This window comes from Toxotes jaculatrix, chromosome 2 (assembly GCF_017976425.1).
Source record: "Toxotes jaculatrix isolate fToxJac2 chromosome 2, fToxJac2.pri, whole genome shotgun sequence".
NCBI lineage: Eukaryota > Metazoa > Chordata > Actinopteri > Toxotidae > Toxotes > Toxotes jaculatrix.
Genome location: NC_054395.1, coordinates 25,788,722 through 25,807,682, shown reverse-complemented (window position 1 = coordinate 25,807,682; position 18,961 = coordinate 25,788,722). Strand labels below are relative to the sequence as shown.

Sequence of the window (18,961 nt, the reverse complement as noted above, 5' to 3'; positions counted from 1 at the left end):
TCTTTACACATTGCACCAACGGGAGGTGTGAGGCCAAAGGGGTGTTCTTATGGGTAGTTCCTGCTTTCTGTTGGCAGAATTAAATTTTAATTAATAATTTCCTGTGGGAGAAGTGTAACATCAATTTTAATTCAGGCAAACAGGGTTCTAAATATATTGGACTTCAGCTGGTGGCTGTGGGACATGGGTGACTAATGCAGCCACACTTGACTTAGTCAGAGTAAGGACTGTGTGCTTTCAGCTGTTTTATGTGTTCCCTCCACCTTCTGTCGCTATAATCTCACGTACTGGCAGTAAAATGAAGATGAGAGTTATGCACAAGGCTGTGTAACTTTAGCTTAACGGAGGCCACTGCAGCCAGAGGTTGTAAGTACAGGATCATGGCACATTGAATTTCCCCAGATTCTCTTGAGTCAGCTGCTTTAAAGGCATCATGTTAAATCCTGACTTCATCCTGAATTAAAATTTAGTGTAACAGAAACACAAGAGAATCAAAGACATAAATTCAGGAAGCTCACTCATTCTTTTAGTCTTTTAAAAATGCATATTCTTACTTAAACACCAGAGGCCACATTGATATACAACTGTAGGTCTCTGGACACAGTCTTGAGCACAGAGCCATAAGCCGAGGGCTGAATCACAGCACAAACAAAACAGCCAATGTCAGGGGAGGAAGAGCAGATTAATAATGACAGCAGAGATTGTCATATAACGACAGGGACCCTGTGCTGCAAAAAGGTTTACACAGACACTGAAATGGACTCTGTCTGGCAGGATTAAGTTCTTCTTTTTAGAAGCATAATAAAGATGTCACCAGCCTGTAGTCCTTTCATCAGTCAAATATGTCTTTCTATTGTCTGCCACAGCAGATCAAAGGAGAGCATGCTTTTTAAAAGTTGAGAGATAAGGTAAAAACTGATAAAGGTGCTTTGTGAGAAACGGTGGACAGCTTATTTAATTTATTTTTAGTCCTGTTCGTGGCTCTGGGGACAGCAATATTGGTCTTTCAGTCAGTCAGTCCACCACTTTAATCCAGACTGAAATATTTCAACAACTATTACACTGATTGCCATGAAATGTTGTACAGATGTTTATGATCCCCAGACAATAAATCCTACAGACTGTGATGACCCGCTGACTTCTCCTCTAGCACCATCATGAAGTTGGAGATTTTGAGTTAAATATCTTGACAGCTAGATGGATTGCCATGAAATTATCAATACAATAGAGATGAATCCTTTTTCCCATGTGAGAAAAGAGAAACTGCTGCTGTCCTGTATGTACTATGTCCATATTTCTTCTTCTTCTCTGCAATCACAAACAATAAATAGGGGCTGAGAGTATAATAGAGGAAATGCTCCCCTCTAAGGTCACATAAAATATGAATTTGCAACACACTGGTGATAGCCCTGTTGCTCCCTGAAATATCAAAACATACAGTAATCAATTCATGAGATGTCTGTGTGTGTGAGCCATTATGACATTCTTGATTGCAGGGCAGAGAGTATTGATCAGGACCATTTCACCACTGTAAATGAAATGTGCTTTTCACCTGAATGGTTTCAAGACCCATTAAAGGGAGATTATATTGACACTATGAAAAAAAAAGAAGCTCTGGTCAGAGAGAATAAATTAAGTTGGATGATTGACATGTCTCACTGAAAAAAAATCTGTTTTTTATACTGTTATATACTGAGATGACTCCTCTGGATTTACAATTTACAACCAATGTACTTTATCTAAATCTTTATAGATTCTTAATGTACTGAAGAAACATAATAAACAAACCCATCCTGTGCTTATTTATGACAATGACATTTTTCAAAGCCTCAAACCCAATAAGTGAGCAACAGCAACATCATTTTAACAAGTAATGTAAGTTTTTCGGTTCCAAATGTTAAATTATGTTTTGCATTCATCAGAAAACAACAGTATGACAGGATGCAGCATTTCCCATTTTGGCCCATCTGATTGAAAGGAATCAGTTTTGTGTATGAAGTGTTTTTGAGTGTCGTGAAAAAGTAATGGAAAACCAACGTTCTTTCACTGTCTTCATGTGTGTTTTCTACGTGAAGTTTCCCAAAAATACATTAATGAATTGCTTCCACTTTACTTCTCAGTCAGTGTTCACAGTTTTTAACAGAGGATGCAACACAGATGTTTAGTTACTTAACTCAAAACAACACATTTTAGATCAAACTGGTGATCTATGATAGATACATGATTAAATACACAATTAAATACACTGTTTTTTTTCTCTGCAGGTAACACTATCAGACACAATCAGTTATGGATATGGATAGTCAGGCTCCTACTTAACACAGAGGACGTATGCATAACCACACTGTTCCAAGATTATCAATCTGTCGGTTGCAGAAATGGTTCAAGGAACACTCCCATTTCCCTCGGCTTCACATTATGCAGCAGAATCATATACGATATGCATACATATGTACATGTAGTTAGGTTGTAGAAACACATGCAGACCATACAGATCACTTTTCGTCTTATACAGGTTCATTAATACCACACACAGCTTGGGCTTTCTGAGCACTCAACGGACAACAATATTGACCTAAAACCAAACATGCAGTGAGAAGAAGTTCAAAGTACACTGTGATAACCACTGATCAATGTCAAAATGTTTGCCGTGGCTGTCTAAAGTAAAGATGAAAGCTTTGCTCATCTACTGAAGCATTCATTCACGTGTGCCTCATCAGGACCCATGCTTTCATGCTACATCCACATTTATAAATTAATACAGATCTCCAGACATGATTACGCCATGCTGGGTTTTGAGATGTTTGGATTAGATCAAAATTTGCTCTCAGATTTGATGTATGAACATAAGAAGTACTCATATCCTTTACTTAAGCTGTAGTAACATTAGTGTGAAAATACTCCATTACAAGTAAAAGTCCTGTACTCAAATTTTTACTACAGTAAAAGTTCATTATCTGAAACCTTAATCATGAAAGCAGCAGCAGGTGCAATGAAACAGGATTAGAAGTAAAGTAGCATAAAAACAATGCAAGTACTTCAGAGTTGTACTTTGTACTGTCTGATAAGCTTGGCTTACCATAAAGACTGGAAACAGTGGGAACCAGCTATCTTGGCTCTGTCCAGTGATATGAGATATCCCAGTCCTTAATTCTTACAAAAACTGAATTGACAATCAGCTTCAGACTCTTCATGCCAAACTATTTCTTGGCTCTGGGCAGTCTAAAGCCATGAAACAGCACAGATTATTCACAGAACCCTTGTAACACCACAACATGACCTTTTAACACTAGCTGCCTAGCTGTTTCCCCTGTCTCTGGTCTTTGTGCTAAGCTAAGCTAAGCTAACCAGCTGCTGCCTGTAGCCTTATGATGGTAACACTATCAGTCTGAGTAATAATAAGAGTAAGTCCCAAAATGTTGAGCTTTTCCGTTAAAGACAGTGGTTGCGTACTTAATTATTTTCCATCACCGACTACATCACTCCTAACATCTCTTGCCAGATGTTTAGACAGAAGCACCTTTAATGTTTTGTTCAATCAATGAAGCAATATATGATGTTTAGGGTATATGTAATTGTTCCCTGTGAACTTATATGGGTTATTCTGAAAGGCTTTTATCCAAAATCAATCAACACATTCATGGAGCACAGCTTAGACATGTTTCCTGTGTGACACACTCACAGGGCTGAAACACATGCTGTAAATGTCAGTAAACAGACACAGACGAGGTCTACACGGACAAACGCAGACAAAGACCCACTGAACTCCTGTGAACATGTACACGCACATATACTGCTGCGAACATCCACCATCACTTTAATCTACAGCACAGGATAAAAGCTCAGGCTGTCTCGTAGCAACCTATAACCTCCACAATGAACGAGGTCTTTGATGCTAATAACCCCCTGATTCTAAATGACTGTGAATGAAAAAGGTCCAGCACAGGGCGGGAAAACTCAGTAAATCAAGAAAGCACACATGATATGTGGTTTCTGTGTGCATCTTCACACAGCATGACTGTGATATGTAGTATTGAGACACTGAGTCTCCCTTTAGGATTTAATCCTGGGTGGGTGAATGTTTGATGAAGAGCATTAGCTCATAAGTCATTTTCACAGCACACTGAGAGCTTTATGATGCTTCCCATCAATAAACACAGAGTAATGACTGGGGGATTTTCTACTCCAACACTTGAATAAACTGAAGAAAACTCACAGTGGTTGTGCCACTCTGTCAGAAAACACGGATAGTTCACATATATGGAAGTCTTATAATTGTCATTACTATTATTACATTTGTTTTTACTTTGGCAAATTGGCACCTTCATGCCATGGACACTATTTTTTTTTTTTTTGTTCCATGGTGGATATTTTTTAGGGCATTATGATGGATAGATTTACACAGACTCAAAAGGTGGAAGGGAAATGATTGGAGTGATTTCAGACACTGGGAGACTCACTTAGATGGTGGCGCGACACCTCTGACATTTATAAATGAGAAAATTAACATTCATATTCTGAAAGTTGCAGCTCTGATAGGATCTGTCATTTCCTGTCAGTACAATAAAGTACATTAATATGTTGTACACCAACTGCCAAAGTATCAGGCGATGAAGATGAGTGTTTACTTTGTAATATTAATATGAAATTGAGGGAAATGGGAAATGATGTTGTATCTGTTGTTATTTGGTGTCTGGCCTGTGTAATGAAGGGCTTGTACCATTAGGTGGCCACTCAGGCTCAGCCTGTCCTGCTGAGTCTGCCTCTGGCCACTGATAAAAGGACTGTAACAAGCAAATAGGGGCTAACAACACAAACTAACTATATAAATGTCAGCATAACAACATAACAGTCTCTACAGCACTTAAATTGTTTTTTCACTTTGCTTTCTGTAATCTGTACACAGAACAAGGTTTACTTGGTTTACTTGGAGTCCTTTCACTGACTGGGGAGACAGCCTGCTGTGTGGCACAGACAATTTCTGTGGCGTTGCTATGGTGATTGATTGCCCCCCCCCTTAACGAGCTCACTGCCAGAGCCTTTTGTATAGTGTCCGTCAGTAGTATACAGCAGCTGATATTTTAGTAAAGATTCATTCTTTTTGTGGGTCTGTAACAGTGTGCAGCCTCAAAACTACATGTCTTCTCTTTTAACACCAACTGTTATGTATAATAGTTAATATATAACATTTGGAGAAATGTGAAAATAGAGTAATGAATAAATCCCACACTGAGTGCTGTAAATAAGTTCAATAAAAAAACAAAAACATATGGTATAATTTGATTGATTCTCAAATTACACTCACACATTCAAACATGTGAATCTGAGTCGCAGTAGGATATAAACAAACAGTATTTCTGCTGAAACTCATTGTGGCATCCCCACCTGTATTTGGAAGAGACTGCTTCAGAGATTATGGACTAATATGAAGGCAGAGTACCATCAACATCTGTACTCAACAGAAATACCAGCTCAAAGCCTCCATGATGGCTCTTTAAATTCCACAATATCACAAACAGGTAAACGGATGAATAGCATCCTTGTCATACTCCCTAACTGAATGAGCTTAAAGGCCTGACACAGCCAGTCACCCGCCCTCCACCCGCCACACAGCTGTTTTCAATTATTCTGACCGATTAGACCTCTGCTCCAACACAAGCAGGTGCAAGAAAACTAAGAGAAAAGTGAACGATGTTTCAGTCGAGCACAGAATGAGGACACCCACACAGTCCAGAGAGGAGGTCTAATGAAGCTAGATAACTGAAAACACCTGTGGGGGTGGACCTTTAAGCCATATTCTCACTCCAAAAGGATTTATATTGGAAATGTCAAAGTGCACGCATTGTAGTTGGACTGTGACATTTCAAATATCCGTTTTGGGTTTAAATTAGTTATTTAAGAAAGCACAATTTCTCAGGACTGCATTTGATCCAGAAAATTAAGTTCACAGCCTGCAACTGTATTCATTACAGTTTCAATAATGAACCGTATTGGCTTTTATTTGTGACAGTGTTAACCCAATGTTGTTTAAATTATTTCTCTAAATTTGTTTTTAGATAAGCAATTTTCCCAAAACAGAATAATACTCTGAGAGATGTCTTTTTCCCTCTCAGTGTTGTGCAATCAAATTTAATGATCAAATGAAATCAATCTCATATTTCTGCATAGTACAATTTGTAGAATTATACACTATATAACATTATAGCAACTGCATTGAAAATAGATTCACACGTGCTCTGTGCCGATGGCTCAGGCGTTGACTTAATTCACCACCAACATTCAAACATCCTGCTTGGCTTTAACAGCAACATATGTACAGGCCATATAATTTCAATCCTGGCTCTGTGAGTTGTATTTAGGACTCTTCTGAATCAACTCTGCACCATTTCCCCCGCTTTATGATTTCCCTGTCTAAACGAAGGAGAAAGTGGAAAACAAGGCCACATTCAGTCCACAGCCCACTGTGGAAAAATACAGCCACCTCATTCATTTGAATGAGCTTGACACAGGGGAGACACCAATGCGGGTTTGTCTGGCAAAAATTTTCATCTAATAAAATGTAAATTGCCATTAGTTGTCAGATGCTTTCCAAATGTTTTGGTTTAATTCACTGGTTAAGTCCCCATAGTCCACTTCTTTTTGTACATGTAAGACAAGAAAATATTCTTTTCTGATCCATAAAAAGCATAAATTTAAATGGGATTTGGCTCACTCCTCACTCATTCTTCACAATTGTTAAGTATTTCATTTAAATACACTAAAACATGTTCAGCATATTAGCACCTACTTCTGCTTAAACTTTTTTCTTTTAGAGTTCTGGAATAAAGTTTTAGATTTGCTAAAACCCATCTCCCACCTCCCCACTTTGTCTTAGCAAAGTCTGTTCTCAGCTTTCTGTAGTTTCAGTGAAGACGCCTCTAGAACAGAACAGAATAGAGATATTCATTCAAACACAGGAGGATTAATGGACAAGAAATAATAAACAGTCTCTTCAGCGCAGCGTAATGGGCTTCCCTAAACAACACAGAACACCCCGGCTGCCCTTTGATTATATGTGTTGATACTAAGAAGACAAGAGCTCTTGACGATGCAGTAGATAAATTATTCATTCTTGCAGAACAACAGCTCTTTGTTTTCTCTATTATCAAAAGGGATTAAAATATATTATACTAGCTGCCACCTATCTTGCTAGCTGTTACTCACCCTATGATTTATTCATGATCTTTAAATAAAGGTCTGTGAGGTGTAGTAGCTTTCTGAGATTCATCTGTGATACACTTTCAACAGCATTTGGTTAATTTCTCAGAAGAAGATATCGAAATGATGTGTTTACGTTACTGAGTAAGAAGCATGTTTGGAGGAAGATGATAATAAAAAGTCCTAAATTCAAGTTCAGCCCAAACACTTGTCACCTTGATCACGAAGGTGACACTGCTCTATAATATCTATAGTATATTGTTTAGAGAATATTATAGATCCAAGACAAAACTGACATTACACATTTACCAATACACAGCACCTTTCCTGATATTTCAGAGCTGTGATCGGAGCCATAGATTCTAACTTACACAAACCTCAGCCCCATAAAGGATCAGTAAGTCAGGCAGACTAGACTTATCCTGCCCCTGCACTCTCTCTGTTATATGGAGAGGAAGAGGGCGGATGGCAGGTTAATAAGGGGGATATGTTTTGATCATTTTGCTAACAAAGGAGAAGGCATCACCCCCTCATCCCCCGTCAAATCACCTGCTGGTTACAGAAAAAGACTTCACGCTTTCTGACATTCAACAAAACAAATCTCCCCAAAAACAATATGCCATAGCTCCATGAGGGCTGAGTTAGGGTTGGCTATAGGGCTGAGTAGAAAGTATAAATGGCACTCTGGGGGCAAGAGAGCCACTAGCTGCCTCTTGGCTGTAGATTTCACTGTGAGTGTGTGTTTCTGCCTTCACTGATTCTTTCCCTCAGACCCTTGTGACACCCCTTTCATCATAAAAACCCCTCATATGGAATTTATCAGCACTGTACAGCCTGCACAATGTCCAGAGGGACTTAATTGCTTTATGAGATATTTTCAACGTGACTGAGAATATGGCTCCCACATTAGAAAACACTGACAGGGTTGATTATTGACAGTAGCTTCACTCCACCGGCAACAACAACTTCATGACTTGGAAAAAAAGCAAACAAAGGTGTGATCTGTTTTGCTCTGTCAAACATGGCAAGATATAGACTAATTAATGCAAATCAAAACAACAGAGAATTGTAAGTGTGTCCTTGAAATAGTCCATCTGTTATTACCTATTCAAACCCAATACCATATACCTACAGTACAGTATATCTACACTTTCACTTCAGCTTACATAAATCTACATTAAGGCACAATTCTGTAAAGACATTTCTGGATGAATAACTCTCAAGATTTTTTTTAAGTCAACACACAAAAATCTCATAAATAAAGAGAATGTATACCGTTTGAGAGTTGTTAAGGGATTTGTTAATCCCACAGTCCACAGGAAACCGCAACGCCTGTATACATTTAATTACACAAGACCAACTTATGGCTTCACGTAACCATGAAAGGGATTTATACACGCGTCTTATATTGGTGTGCTTGATACTCAATACCAACTTGACATGACAAGTAGAGAGGTGAATATGTTGAGATACAGAGACATGCAGTGTTGTGGGTGACAGCACAAGACGAAAGCAGTACAACGAGGGAGACTGCAAAATTATTTTCAGATTATCTCAACAACAACTTTATTTTCCTTCCCTGACTTGGCTGATGTTTTGCATTGGAACTGATTTGTTTGCTATCAGAGCTTCCATGGTCATTAGTTCCTGCCTCGCAGTCTGTCAGACTGGAAATCTGTTGATACAAACCATTCCCACATGCACAGTTACTCTGGAGTCACAAGTGGTTTCAGTGGATGGGCTGAGTTATTCTTTTTGTCTTGTTTTAACATTGGTAACCTAAGTAAGTCAGTATATGAAGAAAAACATTCTAGCTGAGACTTAAAACACTTAATATTAAAAGCCCTGTACACCCACATGTGTTCTCAATTACTCTGGATAATTAGACCTTTAGACATAGTGAAATTAGATGGAGCTATTCTGGGAATTACATGTTGTCAACAAACTCTATTAAGCAATAACAATGATAATGGTGTAAATGGTCCACGGCCAACAGGTGCAACAAAGGTAACGGGAGCGTAAGGGAGCTGTCAGTCAAGCTCAGTCTGCACATGCCCACACGGGTCTGACAGGAGGTCTCACGGTGAGCAGTAAACTGTCATCATTTCACATCATCAGTAACAGTTCTTGAGTCTCACAATAGTTATTTTTGCATCTGTAAAATATGCCGTATTGCATCGTGGAATTGTTCGCAAAGTACTGTACATGCTGTGAACAGTACTTCTAGCTCCATTAGCTCCATGGTGGAATTTTTCAGGGAACGCAATTCATCCAGGAGGAAAAGAGAGAGAGGAAACATCAGATCACAATTCAGGATCTCAAAAGTCATTAGCATTTATCCTCTAGGAACCATGAATATCTGTCCAAAATTTAATGACAACCAATCCAGTTATTGAGGTATGTCAACTGGACCGATGTGCTTGGAATGGACATGGCCATCCCTATTACCACTAATAATTTGATTTATATTATTTATTCACATTTTACGGCAATTAGTTAGGTTTTCCCTCTGAACAAATGTAGTTCTTTAGCTCCGGAGGATCAGCGATGAAACTTTTTGATTAAATACCAAAACACTTTTGTAATATGCAGTCACATGATGTGATGCCTTGAAATGTCTGTTTGTTTATCAGTGCTGTTGAAGAGTGTGCTGCATCTGAGAGTGCAGTACACTTCAGCCTGAGCACAGGAGTGCACTTGTTATCAAGAGACACAGACACACTTTATACTGATAATTTGATTAGGTCCCTTGTGGCACAGAACAAGACCTGGCTAAAACATAAAGTCTGAACATTGTTTTGGACAAAAAATGAAAAATATGCACCACGCACAGCACCAGTAACACGTTTCACATAAAATATCCATCTTCCCCAGTCCTTCTTACTTCATGTCTTATTCGTGTGCACTAAAATTGTGAGATCAATATTTCCAAGAACATTTCAAAGAACCACTCATATTTGTGTAACACATTATAATGCAACTGTGTCCCTCTAAGCAGTCTGAAGTACATTAAAGCCTGATCTCAAATACTGAATCTACAACCCAGTTACAATACTTCAGAAAAAGCACCACAACTACGACACCACAAATGCAGCCTGTGTCACAGCAAACACGAAGAATATCTACAGTCTCAAGCGTCAATAAATACTTTATCCACTGAGGAGGGGAAATAACAGCAATTTTAAACTTTAAAATGAAAGATAATGTTAAAGAATTTATCATACACACTGTCTGTGCTAATGAACCCAGCAAACTCATAAAAGCCTTTATTAAGAGATGTTGAAAGTGCTTGTGTTATCATGCGTTACATTGAACCTCTTGATGGTTTGGCCACTCACGTCCTCCTGCTCCGTGACCGGTTCGTTGCTCTCATGGGATGAATCCTTCATCACGCTGTAATACATCGGCACATTGTACTCGGGTGCCTTCTCCTTGCGTTGCCAGCTGCACTTGCAGAGCTTTTTGAAGGCGGCGCGAAACTTCTGAGACATGAGGTTGTAAATGATGGGGTTGATGGCACTGTTGGTGTAGATGCACATCCGGCAGAAGAGCAGGAACCAGGTGTTGTGGTAAGGCGGGTCGATGAAGGAGTTGACCACCACCAGTGTTCGGTACGGCATCCAGAGCAAGGCGAAGAGGACGACCACCACAGCCAACATCTTCGTTATCTGTTGAGACAGAGAAGGAGATAGAGAAGCAAGGAAACTAAAGACAAGACAGTGATGTACTTATGTGACAATAACGAGGAAGAGTACAATTATAATCATCTTAATAGGATTACTATACATTACATTACATTATACATTACTACAATAAGAATCTACATCCCTGCAAGCAGCTCTGTGGGGCTGCTAAGGACAGTGGTACTTTGAGCTAAATGGTAATGTCAGCGTGCTAACATACTCACAATGACAATGCTAAAGGTCAGGTTATGCTAGAAAATAACCTGTTTGCACCATGTCCGAAGTCTGAAATGTTACACAGACGTTCCAATAAACCACACTCAATGGCAAGATGTTATCAAGAGCCTCATGATTTGCTAATTAGCACTAAACACAGAGTGCAGCTGAGGCTGATGGGAATGTCATTAGTCTTGTAGGATTTTGGTCACAAACCAAAGTTTTGGATAAAGCAAATTTTTGACCTTTAGATGAAAACTTTCACAAATATCATAGTCATATGTCAGAAGTCATATGGTGGCACAAGAGAAAAAGTTAGGGGATGACAAAAAAATCCATAGGATTCATCATCTGGTGATCATGAATGAGGTATTTCAGTCTGGACCAAAGTAGTGGAATGACCAACTGACCTCAACAATGTTGGATTTTTAAATCAGAAATTGTTCATGAGAATATTTTCTCATTAAGTCAGAGCTTTACTGGGTGTCAGACAAGCCCCTCCAGTACCTGCTTCCTTGCAGAGACTGCACCCTTGTTGGCCTTGTTGGTGCTGTTTGAGTGACCCTGGTGAACCGACCCTCCTCTCTCGTTGAGGTGCGACGGCAGAGGGCTCATGAACAAAATCCTCGCGATGAGTCCGTAGAGCACAGTGGCCACAATGAGCGGGATCACATAAAACAGAGTGAAGTCCAGGAAATAGATTGGCATGTAGAGGCTCCTGGAGACACGGTAGCCACAAGTGACCACCACTCCGTTGGTATAGACGGTTTCATCTGTGTCCACTAAGAAGAACCACATAATGCAGTAGAGCGAGTTGAAGACCCAGACGCCAGCTATGATCCTCTTGGCCCGGGAAACGGTGCAAATGAACTGTGCCTTTATGGAGTGACAAATGGCAATGTATCGTTCAATGGTGAAGGCTGTGATGGAGCAGGATGACACGTTGATGCCCAGGTACTGAAGGTAAGTTATACACAAGCATCCCGTGTAGCCGTAAATCCAGAAGGCTACAACATCGGAGATATTAGGCAGCCCTGCAGCCAAGAGCACAATGAGGTCTGCCACAGCCAGACTGACAAGGTAACAGTTGGTGGGGGTCACCATGTGTTTGGTGCGCAGCACAACCAGCACCACCATGATATTCCCAGCAATCCCAACTCCGCAGATGAGCATTGTCAAAAGTATTGTTATGACCTGCTCTTCAAGAGGGTTCAGAGGTATTTCTGTCATGTTCAAAACCTGCGTGACTTCCTGAAAGATGGTTGTGTTGTTCTCCATGGTGTTCAAGTCCTGCAACCACAATTCAGTTGATCTCCAGGGACACAAAACAAAAATCCTAAAGACAGAAGGCAAAGAGAGAATGAGTAGGGACTGTACTAAAATTATTAGGCAGAAGAGGGCAAAATTTAAAATTTCTCTTAGTTAAAAAGCGAGGTCTGATCCCCCCGCTAGTGTCGTGTTTACAACTTGTTTCCACTGCCCCCAAGTGGCTAAAAAACAAACAAAAAAACAAAAAAGCAAGTTACTGTAGATTTAATGCATCCGTGTAAAAATAATTTTCACAATAACCATTAATGTGCACATTTGAAGTAGAATTAACATTTTTAGAATTTATAGGAAACAAAACAACATTATAAATATTCCAGCCACTTTCTGTCATAGAATAAATAGGAACCAAATAAAAGGCCAAGATTATATGACACATTTAACTTATCTTGTCAAACTTTTTTGTCATGATGCAGACTAAAGTGAAGGGAGAACAACTGCTGATAGATATTAGAGATTGACATTTTATCACTAATATTCATAAAGATCCACGTGTATTCTGCATTTTTCATATTTAAATTATTGGACCTAATAACTAGTTGACTTTGATGTGAAAAGTTAAGCCCTGAAACAGCGACATAATTGTTGTCCTCTGCATATGATAGAGAACAGCTTAATGACACGCTGCACACACTAAAGCCATCATTTGCAACTATCCGATGCCCTTTTTGTTTTGTTTTTTAGCATTAAGCTTGGAACGGAAGGCTAAAATGTAAATCCCAGGTGAATGAAAATTAAAAGACCCTCACCTGCTCTCCCAGAGAAGTCAGACCACCCTCCTCTCAGCAAAAACTCAGTCTCCCCTTTTCTGAAATAAAGATTTACAGGTGCTTCATGTCAAGAAAAATAAAAATCATGAGAGAATAAATAAATATTTTCAGGATAAGAAAATCACCTTACCAGTTAACCATCCTTTGCAGCAGGCAACGCTCTCTCTGACATGGTTGCAGCACTCAGGTGCAATCAACCAAGAAACACAGATGACTGCTCCGTCCTCCTCCAGAGCCGCTTTAGTCATCCATATGTCTCTCTCTCTCTCCCTCTCTATTTTCCCGGTGCACCCCTCCCTCTCACATCGCACACCATTATATCCACACTGGAACACGCTGCCTTGTTCAGCCACCAACTTGAAAATCAATTCCACCTCCCCATCCGAGCTCAGAATATCATGTCAACCACTGTGGCCATGGCTGGAACCATAAACCCTGTAATTATTGAAAGAACGGAGGAGGTAGCCTGCAATTCAACACATCATCCACTGCAGTGATTGGCCATTGAACTGAAATGGCACTAATTACGAAGCAGACCTGTTTTTTTTTTTGCCACTAGCAGACATAATTTAGTTAACACTTCATCTTGAGTGAAAGGACAAATTGACATCTTTGGATTCCTTGGTTCTGCACAGATTCTTCAGCGTAGAATTGGAAAATGTTCTTGTCTCCTGAGGGACAAATGTGGAACACACATCATAAGATTAAGATCCTCTCTATTCCTATAACATTTGGGAGAACTTTCACAGCTCCCGGCAGTCTGACACTGCGGTAGATGCTGATACTGTTACAGCCTCATTTTTCCAATAGCTGACAACATTAGATGAGATTAAAATTCATTGTTTTCATTTCATTCATTGGATCTGCTTCTCAAAGCTATGAAAACAGATTCTAACAAACCACTCAGAGCTCGGAGAGCTCTTTAACCCTCTATCTGTGGACAGGACTGCCAGTGTGAATGCTAATACATAACAGATTCTTGCATCTTTTAGAAAAATAGCTTTCTGTCACAGAAAGTGGAGTCTGCACCAGACTGCATCTAATGAACGGGTAACAGCTTCACTAAAAAATTGTCTGAAACTGCTGTGTGCTGAGAAGTCTGGCATATATTGTGTCTAACAATGATTATTTCTTTATTTATATTTATATCTTTATCTTCTTTTACTTCCTTACAGTCTGCTAGTGTGTCTCATGCTGTGGATCAAACATGTGTTCAAACCCACATTTATTTCAAGTGTTAGTTGAGATTCAAAGTACCAAACATGCCAGGCTGAACTTTGGGTAAATGTATGTAAAATGAAAGAGGATATTTCTATTTGTTGGGATGGGGACATGATCTTTCAGGTCAATAAATCTCCAATGAGCATAATCCCAGAAATTTCACATTCACATTAAGCAACACACTAATGTGAAAATATAACTAACAGAAAATATATAAATAATTTATAATTTATGGACCTACAACAGTACTGAATTTTGAGACAATCAAGAAGTAGACAAGAAGTCATGTGTAAAAATAGATGATAGAGAGGTATTCTATTATTATTCTGGGATAAGGTCTTAAAATAAACTCCTGAAGCCTCATGGGAATTTTAAGCAGGAGAGTGCTGATATTCAAAGGACTTCTTCAGAGAAAAGAAGTGATTCTTTTTTATAAGGCCACACTAAAATAGGCTGGTGGATTATTGGATATGGAAATGAAACAGATTCATTTAATCTATTAAGGTTATCTGGGCCAATACAATATTGAAAAAAAAACTGTAAGATCTAATCTACTTGCTGTTCATTTCCAGACATATGACTTACAGTTACTGTGTTATTCTCTGTCATCATTTGTCTAAAGAACCATAGTGGCATCTAGTGGAAATGAGGGGTAGAAAACACAAGAAATAACAGACTGAACCACAAAAGAAGAAAAACAACACTGCACACACAGCTACCTACCTACATACCTAGTACTTTTCGCTTTTCTGTGAAAAAAGTGTTACCAGGCAAGTGCCTGTCAAACATGGTGGATACAAACTGAGCAGATGTTGGGACATTACTGTGAAAACCACATCAGCTTTGTGGACGCTTAAGCGGAGGCTGTCGAGTGGTGACACGCTTGCTGAGGAAAAGGTGTCAAAACAGTATTTCATACACAGGAAGCCCTTTCATCTGTTTATGCTTTGTTGAAACAGAAACTCAGCATAAGAGAGAGAGCTAACTGCTGCAAAACAAACTCAAACGAAAAAAAAAACAGTGCTGTGGGAAAAAAGAGCTGAGAGTCTGCAGCCTGCTGGCAGCAGAATTTATGCACAGTGGTGCTTTGGGCTAAATGCTGACAGTTTGCTAACATGCTCAGAATTTTGATCATGTAGCACCTGTGTAGCATGCTAATTATCACTAAATACAAAGTCATTAGATTTGCAGGTTTTGGTAACAAAAGTACTGAATAATTAAGTTTAATGAGTCATTTCACTCAAAGCGACAAGATATTTATCCTGGCACAAGAGGAAAAGTCAGGGGATCACCAGAATCATTAGATACACTGTACAGGATCCATGAATCTCTGTGCCAATACGTCAAGTAGATGCTGAGATTTCACTGGATGAGGAAAAACTCTGACTTTGGCTGGTGGTGCTGCATGTTAATAAGAATATCTGTATCAAATTTCATGGTAATCCATCCAATAGTTGCATCAACAATTCTCTACAAACCAAAGTATTAACCTCATGGTGGCGACTGACTAAGTGTTGCAAGCAAGACCAAAAACACTTTCAGAAAAATGAGACAGCCTCTGCATTTACAGTGACAACTTCACCCACATGCAAGCTCAACAGAAACAGTCTCTTTTCGCTCTGCTTTATCCTGCTTCACTTGCATTTTTCTCATCACATAAGCCATCCTCCTCTCCTCCTGCTTTCTGAAAAAGGATGCAGAGATTTTCCTGCGCAGCCGCCCGGCATAAACCTCGAGGAACACCAGAGAGTAGCTCATCAGCCAGAGACATCCCAGCAGGAGTGCGACTCCCAGGTTTGGAGATGAGGTTGTCACATCACAGATCGATGGCTCGGGGCTGAAGGCCCATTTGTAATCCCTGTGGAAGTTTGTCAGCTCCCGTGTGATGCAGGATTGTGGGATAATGCAGAATGCAGGGGGGAACCACCGAACCTAAAAAACAAGAGCAAACACATGAAAAGCCTAAAAGTGAGGAAATAAATGCTGCAAGCAGAATCTAATGAGCTGCAGTGGTGAAACAGTCTGTGTGCTGTCTTACCTTATAATTGACACTTATGCTGGCAGATGTAGGTGGAAAATCCAGTAACCAGGGCACAGTCACCTGAACTATGTGATATACAACATGATCCAAAGCTACTATTGAAGTTATTGCAATGAAATATAACGTCACCACAACCAGTGAAATGAAGCACGAGGTACATTCCTGACTTGTTATTTTACAGCTTGTAGGACTGATTTTATTTTTAGCTGGTCTTTTATCACCAGCAGGAGTCGCTTTTTTCAGGAGCTCTTTGGAGATGTAGGTATTGTCAAACTGAACTGAGGTCAGGTAAGATTTCAAGTAGCGAGCGGATTCAAAGATTAGTAAAGCAACAAATATGGCAGCAAGAATCCGGTTGGACAGCAGTTTGCACTCTTTTAGCAGGCTCCTGGCATGCGAGAAGTTGACCTCTATCTGCCCAATCATTTTGTTAAACCTGCTTTTAACTTCTGACACATCAACACGTGTGAAGTGATCCAACTTCCTTAAATTAGTGACAATGCTCAAGTCTTCCCTCTTCACTTTGATGGTTTCTTCAACAAGGTCTCGCTTCACGTTGTTCAAGGGTTCAGAAGAGTTTAACAAAGTCTTCGTAAATCCCTCGGCAGTGCACTTGAGGATGCGCGCCACCGCCCCTACGTTCACCGTGATATTAGGGATGACGTTCACCACTAAAATCATGACAGAGGCCGAGATGAGCAGTTTGCGTCCCTGTCTGGTACAGAAAGTGGGCAGAGTCATGGTCAGCACACAGCGCAGAGGGTGACACAGGAATGAGACCAGAAACACAGCCACGCTGTAGATGCAGACAGTCTGAACAGACGCTTCAAGGTCATATCTCAGAGTCTTGGACAGCCAGTGATGCAGCAGGCCACCGGTAATGATGGCGAGTGTGAGACAGAGGGACAGCAGAGTCAGGACGTCTCTGCCAGCAGGTGTAGGTGCAGAGTAAACATCCCAGAGGTATAGCAGGACAGATTTTAAAGCCTGTCTGCAAGATCCTGTTCTGCTCCTGAGGATAAAAAAAAATACAGCCTGAACAATGATAAGGAACAGTTTGACACTTTCGTAATTCTGTAATTCGCTTATTTGCTTTCTTGTTGAGAAACAGATCAGAATATTGACACTCAGTAATTAACACAGTACATCTCAATGATCTAATCCACACGCAAACAAAAATAGATTATTTGTGGCTTTAAGGAGAGATATGCTATTTATTGACAAACAACAGTTTACTGGTGTGATAATGGTGATGACAAGACTCCTGGAAATAAGTGCAAGAAAAAGAAGAAACTGAATTTAAGTTTTTCTTTAACTCAGAGGAGGTTCAGTTCTGTAAAACATGGTTTTTCACATATATTGTAAAAATATTACTATGAAATTATAAATAATTTCAAAGGACCTTTTTTGTTCAGATTTGTAGCTTTAAAGAATAATACTGTAATTTTTTATTTATGTAGGCTTATGAAACACACATTTAAGAGTAAAAACATGTACATAAGCCCTATAGCTATGTACAGTAGGTAGACACAGGCAGACAGACGATTAAGGCTGAATTAAAAATGCTTAAAAAAATCTTACCTGAGAGGAGCAATAACAGTCTCTGTGATAAAACTCATCTCTGTGAAGTTATGAGGTTGAGAAAAAACAGGACTGGGAAATGTTGGAGCATTGTGAAGGTGAAAAGGGGAACTTCTCTGAACAGTCACGGTCATGTTGGTGTTTGTTGGTCGCCTACAAGTTCCCACGTGAGAAACGAAATGACAGCTCTACTCCATGTAAACCATATATGACACAAAATCATACGGAGAGGCACGATGCATTCACACACACACACACAATGTGACACTGGTCACACTGACCCCAGTGCAGTTCCAGAGTGACGTTTGATTTGATGTAATTTGCAGTACTTGTTTCAGTCGGCTGACAGATTGACAGACTGTGATCTCACGTATTTTATCTAAAACCCTTCCACTCAAACAAAATGCATAACTACTAAACTAAAAGGGCTTTTGTTTTTTTTTTTTCCACTCATGTTCTGAAGGGGGGAAAGTTCAGCAGTTTGGTTGCATTGCTGAACTATTTCCTGTTCACTTTCCACCAGTTTGTCACAAAAATAGACTGCAAAACTGATGACTACTGCACATTTTCAAATCATACGCGTAGCCACGGGTGAGCCTAGGTAGACCTGGGCCTGAGTCCACCCACTTGGAGCTCAGGCCCAGCAATTCACAGGGCTTGAAAATCAACATGTAAAATCTGAATTAATGAATATCAATCCATAAATGTTCTCTATATCATTTGGCAACTGAAAATAAAACTTTTAATATGTCTGGGTCTTCTTCACTTATTAGTAATAACTTTCTGAATGGCAGCAGCCACATTTTGTAAAACTGTCAGGACCTCATCTGTCCACCATCTTCCTCGGTGTCACTCAGTGTAAAGCAGCTAGAGGAACTGCAGCCTAATAAGCCAGTTGTGTTTAACTGGTTTCAAGTTTAAATGAC

The 18,961-nt window shown here is 39.7% G+C and overlaps 2 protein-coding genes across 2 annotated transcripts; both read right to left on the bottom strand.

Annotated features, from left to right (window-relative positions):
* Window positions 1-10,466: 10,466 nt before the first annotated feature.
* Window positions 10,467-17,108, bottom strand: LOC121194223 (thyrotropin-releasing hormone receptor-like). The gene is made up of 3 exons (XM_041056952.1): window positions 17,094-17,108; window positions 11,604-12,386; window positions 10,467-10,865 (listed from the first exon to the last, which is right to left on the bottom strand). Exons 2-3 carry the CDS (start codon window positions 12,372-12,374, stop codon window positions 10,467-10,469), a joined length of 1,170 nt encoding a protein of 389 aa, XP_040912886.1. The 5' UTR covers window positions 12,375-12,386; window positions 17,094-17,108.
* On the bottom strand, window positions 15,741-18,135 carry LOC121194216 (osteoclast stimulatory transmembrane protein). Its single transcript, XM_041056939.1, has 3 exons — window positions 18,036-18,135; window positions 16,452-17,466; window positions 15,741-16,345 (listed from the first exon to the last, which is right to left on the bottom strand). The coding sequence occupies exons 1-3, from the start codon at window positions 18,071-18,073 to the stop codon at window positions 15,992-15,994; spliced, it is 1,407 nt and encodes a 468-aa protein (XP_040912873.1). The 5' UTR covers window positions 18,074-18,135; the 3' UTR covers window positions 15,741-15,991.
* Between the last annotated feature and the right edge of the window lie 826 nt (window positions 18,136-18,961).